Genomic DNA, 24,986 nt, shown 5'->3' with positions numbered 1-24,986 from the left:
CAGATTCCTTCAAGCTACCCAATGGGATGGTTGCAAACTCAGTCGAGGGAGTCATCCCAAACATGGATGCAAATCAATAAAATCCTCCTTTAAGGGTTACTGCTTAAAAGCTTACAGGCTAAAAAGCCAGTAATTTGCACACTTTCGAGTCAAAGAGACAACCAGCTCTTTAAGAGTGTCTGATGATAGATGACAGGTGCATCCCCAGATGATGTCACTCGTCTACTGCCCAATCAGAGCCAAGGATTTCTCAGACAGAATTTAATGAGCAGAGAAATATTTCCCATCTGAATTGTCCGCCTTGCTGGTACTTAATTCACTTTTCAAAATTCACTGCAGGAAGATACATTTGGAAGGGCTGTCGCCGACGTTTGCTAACCTTTTATTTCTGAATTGTTTAACCTTTGGAGGTGCCCCCAAATGTTTCTGTTTTTAGAAAACGGGTGTCCTTCTGCTACGGTTGAAGGACTCATTTAGAACATGGTCTGGAATTGATGAACTCCAGAAGCTGCACTGGATTAGGGTGGAATCCATCATTCCATTATACTGTCTACTGATGGCAGAAAAATGATGTAAAAACAATAACAGCGAATTAAATGGCCATTTTATTCTTCGCTCGAGTCACCAATGACCGCACTCTTCACTGTAGAACCTGTTTAACAATTCCTTCCTTCCTTCCTTCCTTCCTTCCTTCCTTCCTTCCTTCCTTCCTTCTTTCCTTCCTTCCTTCCTTCCTTCCTTCCTTCCTTCCTCCCTTTTTCCCTCCCTCCTGCCTTCCTGCCTTTCTTTCCCCTTTTCTCTCTCTCCCTCTTCTTCCTCCCTCCCTCCCTCTTTCATATTTCCTTCCTTCCTCCCAACCTCCCTCCCTCTTTTTCTCCCTCCCTTCTCCCTCCCTTCCTCTTTCATATTTCCTTCCTCCCTCCCTCTTTCATATTTTCTTTCCTTCCTTCCTTCCTTCCTTCCTTCCTTCCTTCCTTCCTTCCTTCCTTCCTTCCTCCCATCCTTCCTTCCTCCCTCTCTCTTTCTCCCTTCCTTCCTTCCTCCCTTCCTCTTTCATATTTCTTTCCTCCCTTCCTCCCTCCCTCTTTTGTATTTTCTTTCCTTTCTTTTCCTTCCTTCCTTTCTTCCTGCCTGCCTGCCTGCCTGCCTCTTTCCTATTTTCCTTCCTTCCTTCCTTCCTTCCTTCCTTCCTTCCTTCCTTCCTTCCTTCCTTCCTTCCTTCCTTCCCTCCCCACCACATTGACTCCGACTCTAAGCTGGGTGTAATTCAACCGTCTTGTGATTTAAATAGTCATACTGAGTTTCAAGAGGAGTCATTACACCCTGTACGTAATACAGGAATGAAAGCTCAAAGAGTTTGCACCACTCTGCTTCTTATGGCTAAGTATTTTCTTCAATCATTCTCTCACTGAGAATTCAGTGTCTAAACATGGATTTCCATTGTTCACAAGGACCTGTCGATTGGGCTCCCGGCACAAGATGCGATGCAAAGAAAGCTGTCAAACCAGAGAATCAACATCTTCATTTAGCAATCAGAACCCTTTGACTAACCACAGGTTGTTCAGGACTGTTGTGAGGATAAAATTAGTTGGAGATGTTCCTCAACTCTGAGCCGGGAGAGAGCTTGAGGGGTCCTTGGTACTCTCTGAGCTTGCTTTACTACCAGTTCACATCGTGCCCACATGCGCAGATGGTCTATGATGACGTCCAGGTTAGTGGACGGAGCCTCTTGCCAGTTTCTTGCGAACCGGTTTGAACTGGGGGCAATCCACCACTGTTGCAGATGTTTCATGACCCAAATTAGGTAACATCATCCGTGCTAGTCCTGCTACTAGCACGGATGATGTTATGTAGTCAGGGCCATGAAACGTCTCCAAGAAAACAAGCAAGCTCAGAGAGCAACAAGGATCCCCTCGTGTCAATCCTGAACAACAAATATTCTCCTTTATTGGAAGAGAGTTTAAAAATACAAGAAAAGAAGTAACCCTGTTATTAAGGTTTTAAGCGTTATTTGCTCCTCAAAAGACATAAGACAGCCAAGATGGACATGTCTTGCTTAACCGGAAAGCCCAAATCTCCAATGCAAGAAGAAGAATGCAAGAAATGTTTCTGAAAGCTTTTATATTTTCAGGAAGGTGGTCAGAAATTCTCAGAATCCAAGCAAAAAGGGTGTCAAGAAATAGCAAACTCGTCTTCTCATTTGCTGGCTGTTCTCCAGTTTTGCAGAGTTTTCCAGTATGGTCACGTCACATATTATTTTTACTATCTGAGCAGGGTTACTGTTGACAAACATTAGGAAGGCAAGAGCCGTTCCTTTGGGAGAACTGAGGAACAACCAGATGGGACCCTTTCCCTCCATAAGTGGACGTTCAATTGCCCCCATCCTCTGAATTATTGCTGCCACCTACCTTGATCAGAAAAAGAGGTGAGCTGAAAGTTGAGAGGCTCAAAGACCACCCTAGGTTTTAGAAAAATCCCGGATTAATCCATGCCATGCTCCTTCCTTGCTCATTGCCCATGAATACAATCAATCCTGGTCCTTCGATATCTCCTCCTGGCTTCTCCTGAAGTCTTGGGCTGCAGAAAACAACCTCCAGCAATCTCCAAGCTCAGGAAGCCAACGAGAAGACCGATGGAATGGAAGCTTTGTTCTCTTCTTCCCCAACCGGGTGAAGGTTTGAGAGTCCAATGTTGGGAGACCTGTTGCTCCTGGGCAAAGAAGTAACAAGTCACATGATAAGTCCTCTTCCTATTTTTAGCAAAACAGAATCCTTCAAGCTGTTTTGGTTTCCAGAATTGCCCTGCCAGAAGGCGCCTGGAAGAGCAGCTGTGAACGCTCATTTTACAGCTTCAAGGCAAACCTCTTCAGGCACTCCGAAGACCCTGGGGAGATACAAGCGGGGAAACAAACTACAGGAATCTATTTTTTTTTTTTAGGCATCGGCGTTCCCACTTATGACATTATTTTTCACAGATTCGCTCCCGTCTTACCTTCAAGGCAGCAGCAGGAGCTCTCCGAAATGCCAATTTTATCCCAGCTGTAACAGCCCTTCTATTTCCAACAGGTGATGTAGCAAGCTTCAAAAACCCCAGGCTCATAATAAGCCCACCGTCCTAAGAAAGATCAGGGTTTGAAGAAATCCATTGTTTGGCCAAAGGGTCTGGACAGGTGATCAGGTGCAATATAGACAATCGGTCCTTTCGGATCTAGAGACAATGGGCACAATAACGAATAAATAACTTTTTTAAGCTTTCAATATTTTACTCAAGCAAACAAGATTGCAAAGCGTAGCATCAAAAGCAGACAGAACACAAGCCAGAGGATACTCAAATCTCTTGCAAGCTGCCAGGAGCCCCTTAATAAAGGTAGCAGAGATTCCCTAGTTGAGGGGCTAGTCTTGTGCTCAAAGACCACCCTAAGTTTTAGAAAAATCCCGGATTAATCCATGCTATGCTCCTTCCTTGCTCGTTGCCCATGAATACAAGAAACATCAATCCTGGTCCTTTGATATCTCCTCCTGGCTTCTCCTGCAGTCTTGGGTTGCAGAAAACAATCTCTAGCAATCTCGAAGCTCAGGAAGCCACCGAGAAGAATGATGGGATGGAAGCTTTGTTCTCTTCTGAAGGATCCAATCTGGGTTGCTCACCGGGCTCACAGGTTTAAGTCAGTGGGGGGATTCAAATAATTTAACAACCGGTTCTTTGCCCAAATGATCGGCTGGGTGGGCGTAACACTCGGCCTCCTGTACCCCCCCAGGGAGCAAAAACAGGCTGTGCAGGGGCTGCACTGCACCCCTGTGCCCCATTTTGGGCCTAGTAGGCCTCCCTGCAGCCTCCTGGGAGTAAAAACAGGCCACGAGGGGACTGTGCTGCACCCTCGCGCCCCATTTTGGGCATAGTAGGTCTCCCTGCACTTACCTGGGAGCCAAAATGGGGCGCATGGGGACTTCTGGAAGGGGTGGGGTGGGAGGGGTGGGGCGGACGGGACGGGACGGGATGGGGCCAGCCAGCAATTTAACAACTGGTTTAGCCGAAAAGGTGCAAACCGGTTGAATCCCACCACTGAGACTTCCGAGCTTTTAGATTCATGCTGGAGCCCATCCCCTGGGAACTCCTCTCTCACCAGTCCATTTCGATGAGAGAATGAGACCCATTCTGGTGAGAGAGAGAGAGAGAGAGAAATTCCCTGAAGATGGGCTCCAGCACAAGTCCAAAAGCTCAGAAGACAAAACCTCTGGTCCTGGTGACCGACCCAGATTGAATCCTGCAAACATTATCCCGGGATACGTAGATTCGTTTTCCTTCATTTGTGGACAATTAAGAGTTGTTAACCTAATTTTGCGAAGCTTCTTCTCTGGTAACACTGTACTGCAAACTAGGGCATACAAAACCTTTGCCAGACCAATTCTCGAATACAGCTCGTCTGTCTGGAATCCACACTGTATATCGGACATTAATACATTCGAACGGATCCAGAGGGATTTCACGAGAAGAGTCCTCCACTCCTCTGCTCACAACAGAATCCCTTATGCCACCAGGCTTGAAATTTTGAGCTTGGACAACCTTGAATTACGCCGCCTACGGTCTGACCTAAGCATAGTGCACAAAATTGTCTGCTACAACCTCCTACCTGTCAATGACTACTTCAGCTTCAACTGCAACAATACACGGGCAAACAATAGATACTAACTCAAGGTAAACCACTCCAAACTTGATTGCAGAAAATATGACTTCAGCAACAGAGAGGTCAATGCCTGGAATACTCTACCCAACTCCATTGTTACAGTCTCAAACCCCCACAGCTTCAACTTTAAACTGTCTACCGTGAACCTCACCCCATTCCTAAGGGGTCTGTAAGGGGGCGTGGATAAGCGCACCAGTGTGCCTACACTGTCCTACTGTCCCCATTTATTTGTACTCATTTCATGTCCATGTTTATACTTATACCTGTTATCTCGTACATGTTTGAAAACTAAATAAAAGAAAAAAATGTCCACAGGTCCCGTGCAGAAGCTCCCAGCTTAAAGGTCAGTACAATATTAGCGTTTTTATTAAGCCTGGCATCATGACTGCATGGTCCTCCTTCTGTGCAAGACCTGACCTTCACCGGGTAGCACATGACCTGAACATGTCAGACTTTCGCAGCTAAGATATACTCTTCCAGTGTTGGACCACAACTTCTGGAGGCAAATCGTTCCACTGATTAATTGTTCTCACTGCCAGGAAATTTCTCCTTAGTTCTAGGTCTCCTACAACCCTTTCAGAAATCCTCACTCAGCGCCCAGTAAAAGAACTTTCCCTTCCTGCAGTTAATAAATTCCTACACAGCTACTCCATTTGTCTCATTACTATCTCTTTTTCATTACCACATTCCCTGGCACTGTTCTAACAAAATATTTAACAGATTGAGAAGCGGGACCATGCCGGCTGGTGCAGGCAAGTCAGAGCAATTTAAATTCCCTTGAATTTTTTAGGAACTGACAAATTCACCAAGACTCTTCCGGTATAAATGAAACATAGAAATAGGATTCTTTCGTGTGTTTGCGTGTCATATCTACCTTGGACGATTCAAAGCACAGCTCTGGAAGTCTGTTTCCAAACAGCTCCAATTAATCTCTTAAGAATGGGAAGGAAATCTTTTTTTAAAGGCACAGCAGGGAAGTCCAGCTTAATCTCGACTTTGCTGACCCATAATTGCTCGAGGTGTGCTAAAGAGCTCCCCGGGGTGTTGATTGCAATAGCCATCTTCCTTCACCCCAAGCAGCCGGTGTTTATTCTTCGCTCTGCAAATCCAAGGAATTTGTATCATTGATTTGTCACAACACGGTCCCTTGGCTGTCTCAGCCTCCATGTGTGGAGCTTAAAACAAACACAAATACTCTGGTTTCCCAGATGTAGAAACTCTGGTGATGTAGTAAACATTTCCTTTCTGACTCTCCACCCCTATGGCTGCCTTTATGTCCTCGGCTGGTCTGAAAGTGGGGTCCTTGGTGCTCTCTGAGCTTGGTGGCCTACTTGCAGACATTTCATGGCCCAACAAGGTGACATCTTCAATGCTAGAAGGGAGTGGGTTTTGTGGAGAGGAGGAGGAGGAGGAGGAGGAGGAGGAGGAGGAGGAGGAGGAGGAGGAGGAGGAGGAGAATTGTGGGGTCCTTGGTGCTCTCTAAGCTTCTTGGTTTAGTTGTAGAAATTTCATGGCCCAACTAGTTGACATCTTCAGTGCTAGAAGGGAATGGGTTTTGTGGAGAGGAGGAGGAGGAGGAGAACTGTCCTTGATGCTCTCTAAGCTTGTTGGTTTAGTTGTAGAAATTTCATGGCCCAACTAAGTTGACATCTTCAGTGCTAGAAGGGAATGGGTTTTGTGGAGAGGAGGAGGAGCAGGAGAACTGTGGGGTCCTTGATGCTTTCTAAGCTTGTTGGTTTAGTTGTGGAAATTTCACGGCCCAACTAGTTGACATCTTCAGTGCTAGAAGGGAGTGGGGTTTGTGGAGAGGAGGAGGACAACGACTGTGGGGTCCTTGATGCTCTCTGAACTTGGTGGTTTTCTTGCGACATTTCATGGCCACATCATCAGTGCTAGAAGCGAGTGGGGTTTGCTGCCTATTTATATACCAGTGGCTTCCCCTGTCAATGTTGGTGAGAATGTTCTTGGCGGTTCCTTGATTAGGCTGTGGTTTTACACTTGGTGGTTTGTCAGAATTGGTAGGTCCTGATTGGGGTCTTGTTTACTGCTTGATTGTTGATCTAATGTTAATCTTGATGTTCATCTCTGCTCACCTGGGTGTTGCACACAGGTGAGGTACAGTTCTGGTCTCCTTCTTCGTTGAGTGAGCCACATCTACCTTCGACCAATTTTCAAAGTGCTCCTTGGTGGCAGTTGTTATTGTTAAATTTTTGGATGGAGGTGGGAGTAGATAGATGGGATCTTTCTTTTAGATTAAATACAGGTTCAATGAGAGGCCCTGAGTTAATTAACGAGCTTCACACTGCGATCATCCCAAAGGAATCTCCGATAGTAGTAACCGTGAGAGGGATCTTGGAGTCCTAGTGGACAACCATTTAGATAGGAGCCAGCCGTGTGCAGCAGCTTCCAAAAAAGCCAACACAGTTCTAGGCTGCATAAACAGAGGGACAGAATCAAGATCACGTGAAGTCTTAATATCACTTTATTATGCCTTAGTAAGGCCACACTTGGAATCCTGCATCCAGTTTTGGTCTCCACGACGTAAAAATGATGTTGAGACTCTAGAAAGAGTGCAGAGAAGAGCAACAAAGAGGATTAGGGGACTGGAGGCTAAAACATATGAAGAACAGTTGCAGGAACTAGGTATGTCTAGTTTAATGAAAAGAAGGACTAGGGGAGACATGACAGCAGTCAGGGGCTGCCACAAAGAAGAGGGAGTCAAGCTATTCTCGAACGCACCCAAGGGCAGGACAAGAAGCAATGGGTGGAAACTAATCAAGGAGAGAAGCAATCTAGAAATTTCCTAACAGAGGGAACAATTAATCAGTGGAACAACTTGCCTGCAGAAGTTGTGAATGCTCCAATGCTGGAAGTTTTTAAGAAGATGTTGGATAACCATTTGTCTGAAGTGGTGTAGAGTTTCCTGCCTGGGCAGGGGGTTGGACTAGAAGACCTCCAAGGTCCCTTCCAACTCTTTTATTTCATTCCATTCCGTTCCATTCCGTTCCGTTCCGTTCCATTCCATTCCATTCCATTCCAGTGCAGTCCAGTCCAGTCCAGTCCAGTCCAGTGCAGTCCAGTCCAGTCCAGTCCAGTCCAGTCCAGTCCAGTCCAGTCCAGTCCAGTCTATCCTATCCTATCCTATCCTATCCTATCCTATCCTATCCTATCCTATCCTATCCTATCCTATCCTATCCTATCCTATTTCCCCCAGTGGTGGGATCCAATTCACTTCTGTAACAGGGTTGACTTCAACTGAGCCAAGACTTCTAAAAATAGACAAGAGCTGCTAAAAACACACACACACACACACACACACACACACACACACACACACACACACACCGCAATCTATAAACATAATTTGGGGGAGGGGAAACCTGGAAGGGTCTCTTAAACAATATGCATTCATCGTGGGGTCATGGCCAAGAAATAATCCCTTTGCCCCACAGGCTGGTCTGTGATGCCACCTGGGATGTGAAAGACGATGGGCTGGATGTCATGGAAACCAGGAGGAGAAACCTCATTTTCCAGCAGTTGCTGTGGCTGTTATTTATTTAATTTGGGTAAGCTATTTAACAACAGACGACAATGGTGGGGTGGGAGCGAGATGTTGGAAAGGTGCCTGCGGCGAGGCTATAAATAGCCCGCTGCTGTTATTTAAATCTGTCTATGTACGGTAACATTGGCCACCAATATCTACAAACATCGTTCGCTGCATGCCTGAGTGAGGCAGAAAAACTCTAGGAAGGTTTTGTTTAAATCGCTGTCCTCCACTCACCTCCACTCTGCAATGGGGGAAAGAAACACGGGTGGGGATTTCGGAGCTAAACCTGCCCGGCCAATTTTGGGGCTAATTCTCGACACTTCGTTCTGGGAAGAAAAAAAAAAAAGATTCTTGAAAGACTGTTGTCTGAGGTTGCCAGACCCTTGTTCAGAGGAGGAGGAGGAGGAGGAGAGGAAGAGGAAAAGGAGGAGGAGGAGGAAAAGGAGGAAGAGGAGGAAAAGGAGGAAGAGGAGGAAGAGGAGGAAGGGGAAGAAGAAGAGGAGGAGGAGGAAGAAGACGAGAGGAGGAGGAGGAGGAGGAGGAAGAGGAGGAGGAGGAAGGGGAAGAAGAGGAAGAGGAGGAGGAAGAAGACGAGAGGAGGAGGAGGAGGAGGAGGAGGAAAAGGAGGAAGAGGAGGAAAAGGAAGAAGAGGAGGAGGAGGAGAAAGGGGAAGAAGAGGAGGAGGAGGAAGAAGAAGAGGAGAGGAGGAGGAGAGGAGGAGGAAGAGGAGGAGGAGGAAGAGAACGAGGAGGAGAGGAGGAGGAAGGGGAAGAAGAGGAGAAGGAGGGCAAGGGGAGGAGGGGGAGGGCGAGGTGAGGAGGAGGAAGAGGAGGAGGAGGAGGAGAACAGTGGGAGGCAAAAAACAAGACAAGATTAGACTACACCCAACAGATCCTGCAAAAGTCAAACTTGTGAATGCAGTCCTAGAGCTGACCTGGCTTTTCCCAGGTCTAGTTCGGCTTTCCATCCAAGGTGGACGACAGACTCTGTGATGTGAAGAATAGGAACATTTTGCTTCTCTTTCCTGAAGAAGCAGGGAGGAGGGCGAGCCGAGCACTTTTGAATAGAGAGAGAAAGGAGACACACACACACACACAAATAATTGAAAGGCAGCAATACGAAACTTAGCTTTGCCTTCGTAACAGATAGGAATTTGGAGATGGCAGGAGAAAAAAGGGACAATGAGAAGCCCGTCGCAAGCACCTGCTTTCCTCATTTTGCTCTTTTGATGAGATTTGCAGCGTTCATCGCAGTGCGATTTTAATCTGTTCCTGGTTACAGGTGTTAAAAACAGGTGTTATATTACCTTCCCGCAGAGACTCTTGAGACTCAGATAAAAAAACCTTGTTAGATTTTTGTGTGTGTGCGCGCGCAAGCTACAACCACACATTTCCCTGCATGCTAATTAGACTCAGGCGCCACCTTTATGGGGTGGGGGTTGGGAGAAGACAGACCTTCCTCTCCTAAAGGATGCAAAGTAGTAGTAACGTAGGTGCAAAAGGGGGTGGTGGTTTGGTTTTTTTTTTTGCACCCTAGTAAGAATTTCTTGTTTGCCTTCTTAGCTTTTCCTTGTATTTGTGAGATGCACTAACCTTCTGTATCTGAAGTACTTCGCTGCTTCAATGGTTTTCATTATTCGAAACAGAGCCGGTGTAACTCATTTGCAAGGTAAGAGGAGCAGAAAGAGCCAGAAATATTCAATCTCGCAGCTCATAGGCCATGCTGTACTAAATTGGCTTAGCGGGCACCCAAATCTGCAAAAAAAATTTTCAGGATTAAGCAGAAAGAGAGAAGAATTCACAGGGGAAGGGCATCCATTATTCCAAGGACTTTAACTTTTGTTGTTGTTAGTTGCGAAGTCATGTCCGACCCATCGAGACCCCATGGACAACGTTCCTCCAGACCTTTCTGTCCCTACCATCCTCTAGAGATCATTTAAGCTCACGCCGACTGCTTCAGTGACTCCATCCAGCCACCTCGTTCTCTGCTGTCTCCTTCTTTTGCCCTCAATCTTCCCCAGCATTAGGCTCTTCTCCAGGGAGTCCTTCCTTCTCATTAGGTGGCCAAAGTATTTGAGTTTCCTCTTCAGGATCTGGACTTCTAAAGAGCAGTCAGGGTTGATCTCCTCTAGGACCAACTGGTTGGATCGTCTTGCAGTCCAAGGGACTCGCTGGAGTCTTCTCCAGCACCAGAGTTCAAAGGCCTCCATTCTTTGGCGCTCAGCCTTCCTTATGGTCCAACTTTCACAGCCATACATTGCACTTAGGAAAACCATAGCCTTGACTATATGCACTTTTGTTGGCAGGATAATGTCTCTGCTTTTTAGTATGCTATCTAGCTTTGCCATAACTTTCCTCCCCAGGAGCAAGCATCTTTTCATTTCTTGGCTGCAGTCCCCATCTGCGGTGATCTTGGAGCCCAGGAAAATAAAATATGCCACTACCTCCGTTTCTTCCCCATCTATTTGCCAGGAATTGAAAGAGCCGGGTGCCATGATCTTAGTTTTCTTAATGTTGAGTTTCAAGCCAACTTTTGCACTCTCCTTCTTCACCTGCATCAAGAGGCTCTTTAATTCCTCTTTGCTTTCTGCCATTGGAGTGGTATCATCTGCATATCTGAGGTTGTTGATATTTCTCCCGGCAATTTTAATTCCAACTTTAACATTACTGTCGTACAAATCCAGATTTGGAATACGGTGTGTCTACATCAGAGGTGGATTATGGACGACATAGTTATGGATGTGCCAGAGAAAGAAGTCCTGACTTCGGAGGAAAATTTGAGAAGCAAAGCGTATTTTGAAAGATTGGTCCAGATCAACCGGCGTAGAAGGAGATGTTTAGGAGGAAACATTTTCTGACTCCAAACTGCTCCATCAGCTCTTGACCAGAACAAATTGATAAGATTTCTCAAGTACCACCAAGGAGAATGAAACTTGACCAGCTTTTGATTAAAATAAAGACTGCTCAGCGTTTCTGAAATTTGATTCAAAGAGCTTGAAATATGAAACGAGAAGGGACTCAAGGACAAGAACCAGAAGACGCAGTCAAGATAATAAAATTTGATAGTGGATGGATGGGCCATCTGTTGCCCTTCCTTGGATTTCAGTTGACTTCTTCCTCTTTTTATTAGTTGAGACTATATCTATTTTTCCTGCTTACATTGCTTTGCCCTTTCATTCCAGATCCCTTTCACTGGCACCATTATCCTACAGCAATTTTTTTTTTTTTGGCTTGCTTCCTTGTAGTTATCAATTATTGAGGCTGGAAATCAAATTATCTTGAAAGAAACCAGAAACAAATCAACAATACTGCTTACCAGAAAGAACCCGCTTGGATATGCTTATATAACTAAAAAAAAAAAAATGAATCAACAAAGAAACTTTTGTTTGGTCTTTCAAGAACCAAAGAAAAATTTCCTATCGGTGAGAGCAATCAGTCAGTAGGATGGCTTATCTTCAGAAGCTGTGGGTGCTCCAACATTGGAGGTTTTGTAAGAAGAGAGTGGACTTCCATTTGTCTGAAATGGTGTAGGGTCTCCTGGTTGAGTAGGGGGTTGGATTAGAAGAATAATAAAAATAAATATTTCTTTGCATCAGAATCACTCTTTTATACACTAAATATACCAATGACCTCAACTGCTCCTCATAGGTCTTGGGTTACAGATTTCCCTAACCCTAACCCTCTCTCCCTCCATCCCTCCTTCCTTCCTTACATCCCTCCCTCCCTCCATCTCTCCCTCCCTCCATCTCTCCTTCCCTCCATCTCTTCATCCATCCATCCTTCCTCCTTCCCTTCCTTCTTCCCTCCATCCATCTCTTCATCCCTCCCTCCCTCCAAATTCCGAAAACAAAACACTGATGAAATGAATAAAAATAAATATTTCTTTGCATCAGAATCACTCTTTTATACGCTAAATATCCCAATGACCTCAACTGCTCCTCATAGGCCTTGGGTTCCAGATTTCCTAATGACCCTAATCCTAACCCTCTCTCTCTCCATCCCTCCTTCCTTCCTTACATCCCTCCCTCCCTCCATCTCTCCCTCCCTCCATCCTTCCCTCCATCCATCTCTTCATCCTTCCCTCCATCCTTCTATCCCTCCGAATTCTCAAAACAAAACACTGAGAGATGACATGAATAAAAATAAATATTTCTTTGCATCACAATCACTCTTTTATACACTAAATATCCCAATAACATCAACTGTTCCTCATAGGTTCCAGATTTCCTAATAATTTCTAACTTTCCTGTACCCTTTTTAAAGGGAGCTGGATCCCAGCTTCTAGGTGCATTCCAACCATCGGAATTCGTACCAATCTGGATACAATGCTTCGGTTAAAGCTGCCCAGCCTTAAAACACATTTAAGTGCTTTTTTAACAGTTGAGAACTTTATTACCATGCCAGCAGGATCTGCCAGCTTGATGAATTACTCACAGTATTTACTCATCTCTCAGCCGTCTTGGTATCATTCAACAAGGGAGAGGGCTTCTGAATGGAGAGCTCTCAAAGCTGGTTTTGCATTTATTTATATTTGTTTGGAGAGTACTAGGCCAAGATTACTTTAACTGGATTATTGCAAATCACCGAGAAACTTCAGGTATATATAAGAGAACTCGTTGTCTTTCAGAAGTTTTTGGTCTTCAGCTCCCCTCCTCCTCCTACACTGGGATCAATGGTAGAACAGACAAGAGATAGGTGTCAATCAACATGTCAATCGAGATGATCAATCATCTATGTTGTCCCAAAGGTGCTTTTTTCAAGAGACAACAGGACTATCTTGGGTTTTTTTCTTTGAAAATGTTTTGTTTCTTGGCTTCTTGGTTGAGAAGTGAGATGTTTTCAATGAAGCAAACTAAGCAAGTCCAGTTGCCATTTGAAAAAAGCACCTTTGGCATGTTCATCAGCACACTTAGGAAATGGACGAAGCCGTTTTTGACAAGTATAGTCTTCATGGACATGGGTAAAACCTAATCAGACTTTAATATTGTGCACTATCTAACAAAATGAAATTCAATGGTGAAAAAGGTAAAGTTCTACATTTAGGCAAGAAAAACAAAATGCACAGGTACAGTATCTTTGGTACCTTGCCCAATAGTAGTAACTGTGAGAGGGTTCTTGGAATCCTAGTGGACAACCATTGAGATATGAGCCAGCCATGTGCAGCAGCTGCCAAAAAAGCCAACACAGTTCTAGGCTGCATCAACAGAGGGATAGAATCAAGATCACGTGAAGTGTTAATACCACTTTATAATGCCTTGGTAAGGCCACGCTTGGAATATTGCATTCAGTTTTGGTCGCCACGATGTAAAAAAGATGTGGAGACTCTAGAAAGAGTGCAGAGAAGAGCAACAAAGAGGATTAGGGACTGGAGGCTAAAACACACGAAGAACGGTTGCAGGAACTGGGCATGTCTAGTTTAATGAAAAGAAGGACCAGGGGAGACATGATAGCAGTCTTCCAATATCTCAGGGGTTGCAACAAAGAAGAGAGAGTCAAGCTACTCTCCAAAGCACCTGAGGGTAGAACAAGAAGAAATGGGTGGAAACTGATCAAGGAGAGAAGCAACTTAGAACTTAGGAGAAATTTCCTGACAGTTAGAACAATTAATCAGTGGAACAACTTGCCTCCAGAAGTTGTGAATGCTCCAACACTGGAAGTTTTTAAGAAGATGTTGGATAACCATTTGTCTGAAGTGATGTAGGATTTCCTGCCTAAGCAGAGGGTTGGACTAGAAGACCTCCAAGGTCCCTTCCAATGCTGTTATTCTATTCTATTCTATTCTATTCTATTCTATTCTATTCTATTCTATTCTATTCTATTCCCTTTCAGCACTGTGATGTTCTATAGAAACTTAACACACCTTGTTTAAGCTGCTGTTATGCATCTGGAAAGGCATCAAGGAAGGACCTTGAGGGAAAAGATGACCCCTGTGTTAAGCCCAAAACAAATATGTACTTGCCCTTTGGAACGAGTGATCGAGAGGTGCCCATTCATGCGACATTAGCAAAGCTGCTGTGAAGTTGAAGGAAAATGGCCCACTGTGGCTTTGCCTTGGTCCTCGGACTGTTGGGAAGCCTTCTTCTTGCTGAGTGTGCAGGTTGGTTCCCTTTTCAGCTAAGTTTCTTTTGGTTGGAGTTGAAAAGCTGTTGTGGTCACCAACTAAGGAATAAGCCACGGGGAAATAAATTGAACTTAAAAGCTTCTAAAGATAGCACGGATATCGGAATATTAGACCAAACAACTCTCATTCATTGTAATTGCAACTTTTTTTTTTAAAAGTCTTTATTCAACCTTTTTTAATTTTAAAAACAGATTTCCATTTTTACAGCTTTCAACTATCGGTAACAATTCAGATTTCGTAATTCCGATTTATGGCCTATTATTGTATACATTATGTACACCTTTAATTATATAATATCTTAAATATTCTATTTTTATTCTTCATGAACATCGATTGACTCTATTCTTCATATAGGTAATATATACATATGTATTTACATATCCCTTTTATCCTTTAACAAGTTATATCATATTTATAAATTTATATAAAATTTTCAATTTAACGTACTTTCTATATCATCTTAATGCATCAATTTTACATCTCGTTTTGAGCCATTGATACCACATATTCCAACTCCTGTAATTCTCTGATTCCTCTCTATCTTTGAGCTCCATGGTTAATTTATCCATTTCCGCGCAATCGAGGACTTTCTTTTATTATCATTGCATTTGTTGGCATGTTTTCTTGTTTCCAATTTTAATTAATTAATTAGCGTAATTGCAACTCTATGTGTAGGTACTTAATAGGACTTGCTCCCAAATCCCTGTCTATAAATTTGGTTTTGTAACCCTAAACCTTTGCATCTACCCAACCGATAAAATGTAGATTTTGGAAATAGTTCCAAAAAGTGCTTTTTCAAAAGGTAACTAGACTTTGTATGTCTTGAAGATCATTAGCTTCTCATCTTGGATATAAATCCTTCCATCCTCCACCTTTTGGTCAGAGCTGAAGAAGCTTCTTGGATGAGAAGCGAAACATCTTCAAGGGAAAAGAAAGTCCAGCTGCGTTTTGAAAAAGGACTTTTGGGACAACCTCTCTGACCGAGAACCTCCAGAGACATTTGGGAAATAGTAAGTGGGAAAAGAGATAGATTATTAAAACGTGGCTGCTGTACGAACAAATACCCATTTAAAAAGTTAGAATCGCATTTACAATAATGGAATTAGTAATCCCAAATGTGCATTTTGAATCTAACTTGGATTGTTTGCAAGGAATTTACAAACTGAAATGAATCCCCAATGCACCGGTATTCTATTTGCCGAAAATGTAATCCAAAACGGCTAAATTATAGCCTTCATTCATTTCTATGGCTTTCTTTTGTTCGTTTTAGAGTATTATATGTTACTATTGCTGTTCATTAGGGTTGCTGAGCCCCTGTGGAAATCTTTTCTATTGATGACTAGCGATAAAAATCACCAATCCAAATTGGAAGTTTAATTATTACCTTCCTGGGGAAGGTGATTTAAAAGGTTGCAGAGCTGCCTTTGATTTTAATCAACCATAGTTTAACCTTTTGAAATTGACCAGTGAACTCCACCGCAAAATAATACAGTAATATATTCCTTGTCTCAGGGAACCTACAGCTAAATGAAATAAAGATATTAGTTTAGTACAGAATTCAAAAAAAAGAAAGAAAGAAAGAAAGAAAATACTTCATTGACAACAGGTAGTCCTATTGCCAATGAAGTATTTTCTTCTTTCTTTTTTAAAATTCTGTTCTAAGGATTTATTTATTTAGCGTATGGTTGGTCAGTATTAAAACACTTCAGTTCTAAGGAATTTAGATAAAATAACAGACAGGACAAAAGTTATGAAGCAAAACTGGAAAACCCCAAATGTCTTTTGATATATTTTCCCCCCTGTGTCTGCCTGGAGAACGTTTGTGTCTATAACCTCTCATTACTTTTTGTGCTGTAGTTTTTATTAATCAGCAAAAGGCAAGTTCTGTCTTGCGCCGATATAGAAGGTATAATTCTGGATACCTTGAAGAAGTTCGTCAAGGGAATCTTGAACGGGAGTGCATTGAGGAAATATGCGATTTTGAAGAAGCCCGAGAAGTTTTTGAAGATGATGCTCAAACGGTGATTATAGGCATCAAGAGAACTTAATTTCCTACTTCCTTCCTTCCTTCCTTCCTTCCTTCCTTCCTTCCTTCCTTCCTTCCTTCCCTTCCCTTCCCTCCCCTCCCCCCCTCCTCCTCCTTCTTCCTTCTCCTTCTCCTCCTCCTCCCCCTCTCCCCATCCCCCTCCCTCCCTCCCTCCCTTCCTTCCTTCCTTCCTTCCTTCCTTCCTTCCTTCCTTCCTTCCTTCCTTCCTTCCTTCCTCCTTCCTTTCCTTTCCTTTCCTTTCCCCTCCCCTCCCCTCTCCTCTCCTCCTCCTCCTCCTCCTCCTCCTCCTCCTCCTCCTCCTCCTCCCTCCTTCCTCCTCCCTTCTCCCCCTCAACTAGCAAAATGCTTACTAGCCAAACAATTTGGCAATCCCAGATCATGCGCTTCAGGTTGTTACATAGCTACCATCTTCTTGATCCCTATCCTGATCAGGGTGCCATAAATAGGTTTTTCCAGAAAAATATTCCTGGGGATGAGGTCTTGATTTGAGTTGGGATCGATGGGTGCCAGATTAGTTCCTTTCTCATTCAAAACCGGCCCTGTGAATTGCAGTGAGAAATGTATGTAATTTATCAATGCATAGCTTGCAGAACAGATCCAACATGACCGTCAAGATCAAGTCCAATATGGCCTTCTTCAATTTCAGTAGTCATACCTCTAGTCTTCCAAATATCTACATGTATCTACAATAGATACAAATATCTATTATAGACCAATAAAGTCTATAAGCTTTATTTAGATATGAAACCAAAAGGAGATAGTCTATGATCAGGAAGAACTTCTCAAAGGATGGGGCTTGTAGATGTGTTTATGGACATGGTTAGGGAGTGTAATATCTGAGAGACGATGAGATCATTACCACAAATGAACTTTGGGTCTGAATTTAGAGTCAAATCTATTTCTATTTGAATGCAATGTTGTAAATTGTTGGTTTTTTTGCAGGTGGTATTTTGGAAGACATATATTGGTAAGTGTTCCTTCAAAAGAACCATCAACACACATCTAGCATTCTAGGCCTCCTTTCATAAAGACTCTGTGGACTTCAACTCCCAGAATTCCTCAGTCAGCCAGACCTCAGCCAGCCAGCCTTCCATTTTGCAGGTCACATTTTCATTAGATAGAAAGTACTTTTGAGAAGTAGACTCGAACCCAAGTATCCGATAGGCAACTTCCTTGTCTCCATCTCATAGAATTGATTGATTGATTGATTGGCTGGCCAATTGTGATTGGACACACAAGGAATTTGTCTTTGGGGCATATGCTCTCAGTGTACATAAAAGAAAAGATACATTCATCAAGAGTCATAAGGTACAACACTTAATGATAGTCATAGGGTACAAATAAGCAATCAAATCTTATTAGGAAACAGTCAGTATAAATCGTAAGGATACAAGCAACAAGGTTACAGTCATAAGTGTAAGGAGATGGGTGATGGGAACGATGGGACGATTAATAGTAATGCAGACTTAGTAAATAGTTTGACAATGTTGAGGGAATTATTTGTTTAGCAGAGTGATGGCGTTCGGGGGAAAAACTGTCCTTGTGTCTAGTTGTTCTGGTGTGCAGTGCTCTATAGCGTCGTTTTGAGGGTAGGAGTTGAAACCATTTATATCCAGGATGCGAGGGGTCTGTAAATATTTTCACAGCCCTCTTTTTGACTCGTGCAGTATACAGGTCCTCAACGGAAGGCAGGTTGGTAGCAATTGTTGTTTCTGCAGTTCTAATTATCCTCTGACGTCTGTGTCTGTCTTGTTGGGTTGTAGAGCCAAACCAGACAGTTATAGAGGTGCAGATGACAGACTCAATAATTCCTCTGTAGAACTGGATCAGCAGCTCCTTGGGCCGTTAATCTCATCCTGATAAACTTATTCTTATTCTTTCCCTCTCACCATTGAAGATGTATGTTCACTGGAGAATGGAAATTGTGAGCAGATTTGCAGAAATGTACAAAGAGGGAGGGCAGCTTGTTCCTGTGTTGATGGATACAATCTGTTGGATGACCAGAAGACCTGTGGACCATCAGGTAAACCTGGTTGGGGGGGGTATTTATTTATTCATTCATTCCATTTCTGTAGATGCTCATCTCAATCATCTTTGATTTGAGGATCTCCATTGTCTCTCATGCATTGAGGCTGTGGTTGTACGATAATTTGGCAATGAGATGCATTGCTAAGGTGGTTTGACTCACTGAACCGGGACTTCTGATAGGTCACAGCAGTGACCAAGCATCTCCAAGCTTCATTCTTCTTGCCCACCATCTCCTTCTCTCAGAGGAAGGATGCTGTGTAGCACCGTTCCCATGAGAATAAGTTAGGTGGTTATCAACCCCAACTCTGTTCTAAGCATGGAGAAGACTTAGATTGTGGCTGGGCAATTTGTTTCTCATGGAACAGTGCTTCCATCTTCTCTTTCTAGGAGCCTTTTCTTGTGGAACGATTACATTGCCAGAACCTATAACATCCAGACTCTCAGAGGACCAGAGCAACATCAACAATACCAAAACACACCAAGGGAAGTTAAACATTGCTCAGGTTGTCCTCCCAAGAAGAATTCCTACTCGAGACTGGGGTCAGTTTAATAGCTGGAAAGGACAAGTTCCATGGCAGGTAGGCAAATGAAATCAGGGGTTCCACCACATGCCTCTGCATTTATTGAGATTGCATCACCTCTTCTTCTGAAGAATCCATCCAAACGATCAGTTCCTTGGGTTGAAGTGCCATCATTATGTAGGCCAAACTCAGCTCCACCTCTTGTTTTCCTTTAAGACCCTAAAATGGACATCATTACTCTTGAATGAGGAAGTAAAGATAGTCCTTGACTTACCACTGGTCAGTTAGTGACCACTTTAAGTTAGTAAGATCTAATTAGTAAGATCTAAATTAGTAAGCTTTAAGTTAGTAGTAACTGTGAGAGGGATCTTGGAGTCCTAGTGGACAACCATTTAGATATGAGCCAGCCGTGTGCAGCAGCTGTCAAAAAAGCCAACACAGTTCTGGGCTGCATCAACAGAGGGATAGAATCAAGATCACGTGAAGTATTAATACCACTTTATAAGGCCTTGGTAAGGCCACACTTGGAATCCTGCATCCAGTTTTGGTCGCCACGATGTAAAAAAGATGTTGAGACTCTAGAAAGAGTGCAGAGAAGAGCAACAAAGATGATTAAGGGACTGGAGGCTAAAACATATGAAGAACGGTTGCAGGAACTGGGTATGTCTAATTTAATGAAAAGAAGGACTAGGGGAGACATAGCAGTCTTCCAATATCTCAGGGGTTGCCACAAAGAAGGAGTCAAACTATTCTTCAAAGCCCCTGAGGGCAGGACAAGAAGCAATGGGTGGAAACTAATCAAGGAGAGAAGCAACTTAGAACTAAGGAGAGATTTCCTGACAGTTAGAACAATTAATCAGTGGAACAACTTGCCTCCAGAAGTTGTCAATGCTCACACACTGGAAGTTTTTAAGAAGATGTTGGATAACCATTTGTCTGAAGTGGTGTAGGGTTTCCTGCCTGGGCAGGGGGTTGGACTAGAAGACCTCCAAGGTCCCTTCCAACTCTGTTATTCTATTCTATTTTATACTTGAAGTATGATGGAGAGTCCCCAAAGGTACCTATGAACAAGTTCTGTAGTTCTGATGGCCCACCCTCCCCTCACAAAGACTACATGTTGGACACCTGGCAACCCAATTTACAGTTGTTTGCAGCATCACGTGACTGGGCTTTATGGCATTTTTGCTGAAAGCTGGCATTACTTGCAATTTTCAGTCAAAGCAACCCATAGCGAACAATAGATTTACTTTCCAGCAGTAAAGTTGCAAAGCTCACAATGTTCACTCAATGACCATTCCAAAAAGGTCATAAAATGGGTCCTCCTTTATGACTGTGATGACTTACAATCATAATGGGCAGTTTCCGTTATGGTCCTAAGTGGAAAACAACCTGTAGAACAATGCTTTGCAAACTTGGCAGCTTTAAGACAGGAGGGACTTCAACTCCCAGAATTCCCCTCCTGACATGGGGAAGTCACCAAAGAACTAGAGCAGAGGTCTTCAAACTTGGCAACTTTAAGACTTGTGGACTTCAACTCCCAGAATTCTCCAGCCAGCATAGCATTCTGGGAGTTGAAGTCCACAAATCTTAAAGCTGCCAAGTTTGAAGACCTCTGAACTAGAGAGTGCTTGGAAAGGAGACAGATAAACAGGTTGAAATTTAAGGAAAAATGCAAGTGTTAACGGGTGGGAAATATTCAGTCTTTGGAAGATCTCCTGTCCTGTCTTTGTACATTTGTCACAATCTGACACAATTTATCTGCTTCCAGGTTTATATGTTCAGCTTCGATAGAAAAGGATTTTGTGAAGGAGTGTTGATTAGTGATAAGTGGGTCATCACAGCAGCGCATTGTCTGGAGTATAAGCCTCACACAATTGTGGCAGGTAAGGAAGCAATTGTCTAGAGCATGGGTGTCCATCCTTGGCAACTTCAAGATTTGTGGACTTCAACTCCCTTGGCTGGCTGGGAAATTCTGGGAGTTGAAGTCCACCAGTTTTAATTCTACTTTGTTGTAAAGCTACATTAACAGAATTTTGCACATCTGAAAGTACAATTCTCCCACTGTCACCTTTGCAGCCTGATTACTTAGGAAAGATCCCTTCTGACCAGGGATGAAATCCAGCAGGTTCTGACAGGTTCTGGAGAACCGGTAGCAGAAATTTTGAGCAGTTTGGAGAGCCAACAAACACCACCTCTGACTGGCCCCAGAGTGGGGTGGGAATGGAGATTTTGCAATATCCTTCCCCTGGAGTGGGGTGGGAATGGAGATTTTGCAGTATCCTTCCCCTGCCATGCCCACCAAGCAAAACCATGCCCACCAAGCCATGCCCATAGAACCGATAGTAAAAAAAATTGGATTTCACCACTGCTCCTGACCTTTTTGCTCTGTCCATTATGCAGCTATGGGCTATGCTCCCTCTTATCTAACCTAGGTTGCATCTCTTTCTTCGGTCTCCCAAGGTCATTCTCACAGACTACTACACATTGCGCCTGGACCAGAGCCCAGCTAGGGTGAGAGAAAGTTTATTGTAGCCAAACTAATTAATAGCAGCCATATTGTATAAGCTTAAAAGAAAAGCTTAACATAATGTTAACAGCTTTCGGGCTGCTAATCCAGAGAATAAGTCCTGGAACAGCTCTGCAACATCTGGGCTGCCCTTAGAATGCCATCTTTTTGTTTCTTTTAACTTTTCACTCTTGAACCTCCCCACAGCACACCCATGCAGAGAGAAATGGGTGTGTGTAGGGAGATGGTAAGTCTCTCTCCCTCTCCCCTCAATGATGGATTTGATCTGAAGGTGACTGGACTTCCATGAATTTTTAAAATGGGAAGGAAGAGCTTCTTACCCTCCGTGGTGAGAATGGGAAGCAATCAAAGTTGCCGACTTCCCATTGGACCAAGTCATCTATGATCATGTGCTGCTGGGGCACCAGGCTAAACAATTATCCTAGGGCTGAAGCTTATATGGGTCAACCATGTCATCTGTTGTGGCCTGTCGGCCAACGGTCTCTCCAGCAGCAAAATCAGAGGAGAAGGAGGTGTGAGAGTTAGAATCAGCATGAGGGCAACCTGAGAGCTCCGAGGGGGAAGAGGGAATGGAGCTCTCAGAGAGAGAGATGGGCCATCCATCAGTCCTCAGATGGAGAATCAACAGCCCCCAGGTCTGGAGGTGGCTGATGAGGAAGAGGAGGAACAGCTGAGTCCAGTGCCTGACGTGCGGATGTGCAGAAGGCAGAGGAGAAGAGAGCAGTGGAAATTTATGGGCCGGTCCTTGGGCCGGAAGAGCTACCGCTGCTAATGAAGTCCTACCCTAGCTCTGGGGATCAAAGGCAGGGGGTGGAGATGAATAGATGTGGCAGACAACTATTCATCTCCCTGCTGGCCAGACTTGTTAGCCTGCGAGAGAAACTTTTTGCTGGGGCTGCCGGCAGTCCTAATTAAAGGAATATCTTGAGTTCACGCCAGAGGGTTTGTTGTGTTTGGGAAGCTGGGTCAGAACATCATCTGAACCCTGATCCTGGTGCCTTTTCCTTAAAAAAAAAAGATTTCAGACTATGTTCCTTCACTTCAACCTCCCCATTGAGTTACAGATACCAGCTGTGGGCTACATGAGATGTCTCCTGGAAGTGATGCAGCTTGGTCAGTCTGAAAACACACCTAATGGGTTTGTTGTTCTTCTCTTGAATCAGGAGAATACGACACCAGCGCCTTCGAGCACTCTGAGCAGCTCCGTCAAATCCTGAGGGTGTTCCAGCATCCTAGCTACAACAAGACTAGAAAGTATGAAAATGACCTCGCTCTTCTGGAACTCAGCACACCCTTGGTCCTGAACAAATATGTCACCCCCATTTGCATCGGGAACAGGGTGCTCACGAAGTACCTCCTAGAGCAGGGAAGAGGCACCCAGAGTGGCTGGTGGACGCTTGACTATTTAGAGAAGATCTCAACTACCCTTCAGCGTGCCGACATCCAATATGTCGACCAGGTCAACTGTCTGCAGAAGAACGACACCCAACCTTCTCCCAATACCTTCTGTGCAGGCCATCCTACCTTTGTCAGAAAGGTTTATCATGGCAACAGTGGTGCTCCATTTGCCACGGAGAGGAACAACACATGGTTTCTAACGGGCATCGCGACTTGTGGAGAAGAGTGTACCGGGGACAAACCGTACGAGACCTTCACTTCGATTGCAAATTATATTGCGTGGATACACAATGTGATAAGAGGGGAGCTGTGAGGAAGAGGCACAATGTCTTCTATCAGTTCCCCTGTTATCTCCTGACCATGTGAGGGAGGAGACATATACGCTTCCTAATTCCTTTGCCCCTTTCATTTAATTACAGTACATAACACTTACGCAAAAATAGATCATGCTTTATTCTGGGGCATTATTTTCACTGAAATCGGATCCAATCTGCACAGAAATTAGCTAGGAACATAATACTGGTAGAGGTGGCAGAGCCCAATGGGTAAAGCCTTTCGCTTGAAGAATTCGAAGGCCCATTTTTAATCCCGTCGTTCTGAGTCTAGTCAAATCCCACCACACCATCAGTTTTCTAAGCACTGCCTGCTTACCTGGCTGGGGTGAAGGTAAAACACAAGAGTAGAAAAAAAGTGGATGGCAAATGAGCCTGAGAAATGCGTGTTGAAATTTGGAAATGTGTATGATTATGAAGTATAATGAAAGCAATAAATAAATAAATGGCAACATGAAAAAGATCACGGAGGGATGTGTTCTTATCTCTAACTGCTTTAATAATGGTGACATGGTGGAGGAGACCTCGGTGCTCTCTGAGCTTGGGGATTTTGCTCCAGATGTTTTCTGGATTAGGGAACATCGACTAGAGGAAGAGGGAGGAGGAACAGGGGGGAGGAAAGAGGAGGAGAAGGAGAAGGAGAGGAGGAGGAGGAGAAGAAGGAGAAGGAGAAGGAGGAGAAGAAGAAGAAGAAGAAGAAGAAGAAGAAGAAGAAGAAGAAGAAGAAGAAGAAGAAGAAGAAGAAGAAGAAGAAGAAGAAGAAGAAAAGGAGGAGGAGGAGAAGGAGGAGGAGGAAGAGGGTGTAGGGTTTCCTGCCTAAGCAGGGGATTGGACTAGAAGACCTCCAAGGTCCCTTCCAACTCTTTTAATCTATTTAAAGAAGAAGAAGGAGGAGGAGGAGGAGGAGAAGGAGGAGGAGGAGGAGGAGGAGGAGGAGGAGGAGGAGGAGAAGAAGAAGAAGAAGAAGAAGAAGAAGAAGAAGAAGAAGAAGAAGAAGAAGAAGAGGAGGAGGAGGAGGAGGAGGAGGGGGGGGGAGGAGGAGGAAGAGGAGGAGGAGGAGGACTGAGAGGTCCTTGGTGTTTTCTGAGCTTGGTTGTTTTCTTGCAGAAATTTCATTAACCAAATGAAGTAACATTAATAATGCTAGAAGAGAATGGGCTTTGCAGGGAGGAGGAGGAGGAGGAGGAGGAGGAGGAGGAGGAGGAGGAGGAGGAGGAGGAGGAGGAGGAGGAGGAGGAGGAGGAGGAGGAGGAGGAGGAGGAGGAGAAATATGGTAGGGTTCTTGCTGCTTCCTGAGTTTGCCTGTTTTCTTGGAAATGTTTCATTACCCAACTAGGGAACATCATCAGTGCTAGTGAAATCATGCTAAAATGTAGATTTAATACATGATTGCAAGAACACTGGCAGCCCAGATCCTTTGGATTTAGTAATTTATTTAGAAAGATGCAGCTTTGAACCATGAGTTCAAAGCTGCATCTTTGCAAATGCAAAGCTGCATTTGGGTTCACTCAAATAATGCCCTGACAGCAAACCTCATGGAGGTTAAGGCTAACCAGTTTGGTCTAGTCTAGTGGTTAAGGTCTCGGGTTACAAACCACAAGACAGTGAGTTCGAGTCCTGCCTTAGGTATGAAAGCTGACTGGACCAATCCCCAGGAGATGAAGAATTCTAGTCCCACCTTAAACTGAGTCAACCTTGAATCGGGTCAGAATCGAACTCTCGACAGACAGCAGTCAGCAGAAGCAGCCTGCTGTACTGCATTCTTAACTACTGCGCCACCAT

At 44.0% G+C, this 24,986-nt stretch overlaps 1 protein-coding gene across 1 annotated transcript; it reads left to right on the top strand.

Moving 5' to 3' along the window:
* The first annotated feature begins 14,214 nt into the window (after nt 1–14,214).
* LOC117679568 (coagulation factor IX-like) lies at nt 14,215–23,667 on the top strand. Its single transcript, XM_034441612.3, has 7 exons — nt 14,215–14,327; nt 16,209–16,372; nt 17,341–17,365; nt 18,296–18,421; nt 18,814–19,004; nt 20,716–20,830; nt 22,638–23,667. The coding sequence occupies exons 1-7, from the start codon at nt 14,261–14,263 to the stop codon at nt 23,183–23,185; spliced, it is 1,236 nt and encodes a 411-aa protein (XP_034297503.2). The 5' UTR covers nt 14,215–14,260; the 3' UTR covers nt 23,186–23,667.
* The last annotated feature ends 1,319 nt before the right edge of the window (nt 23,668–24,986 follow it).

The sequence above is a fragment of the Pantherophis guttatus genome, chromosome 12 (genome assembly GCF_059756535.1).
Source record: "Pantherophis guttatus breed Tessera chromosome 12, ASM5975653v1, whole genome shotgun sequence".
NCBI classification, from domain to species: domain Eukaryota; kingdom Metazoa; phylum Chordata; class Lepidosauria; order Squamata; family Colubridae; genus Pantherophis; species Pantherophis guttatus.
The sequence above is the reverse complement of the archived record's forward strand: the minus strand, read 5'-3'. Positions and strand labels throughout refer to the sequence as shown.

What these genes read in the sequence shown, in the direction of transcription:
- LOC117679568 (XM_034441612.3), top strand. Translation starts at nt 14,261, where the DNA reads ATGGCCCACTGTGGCTTTGCCTTGGTCCTCGGACTGTTGGGAAGCCTT. An exon ending in GAAGACCTGTGGACCATCAG is followed by an intron (nt 18,422 to 18,813) that starts GTAAACCTGGTT and finishes TTCTCTTTCTAG; the next exon opens with GAGCCTTTTCTTGTGGAACG. An exon ending in AAGGACAAGTTCCATGGCAG is followed by an intron (nt 19,005 to 20,715) that starts GTAGGCAAATGA and finishes ATCTGCTTCCAG; the next exon opens with GTTTATATGTTCAGCTTCGA.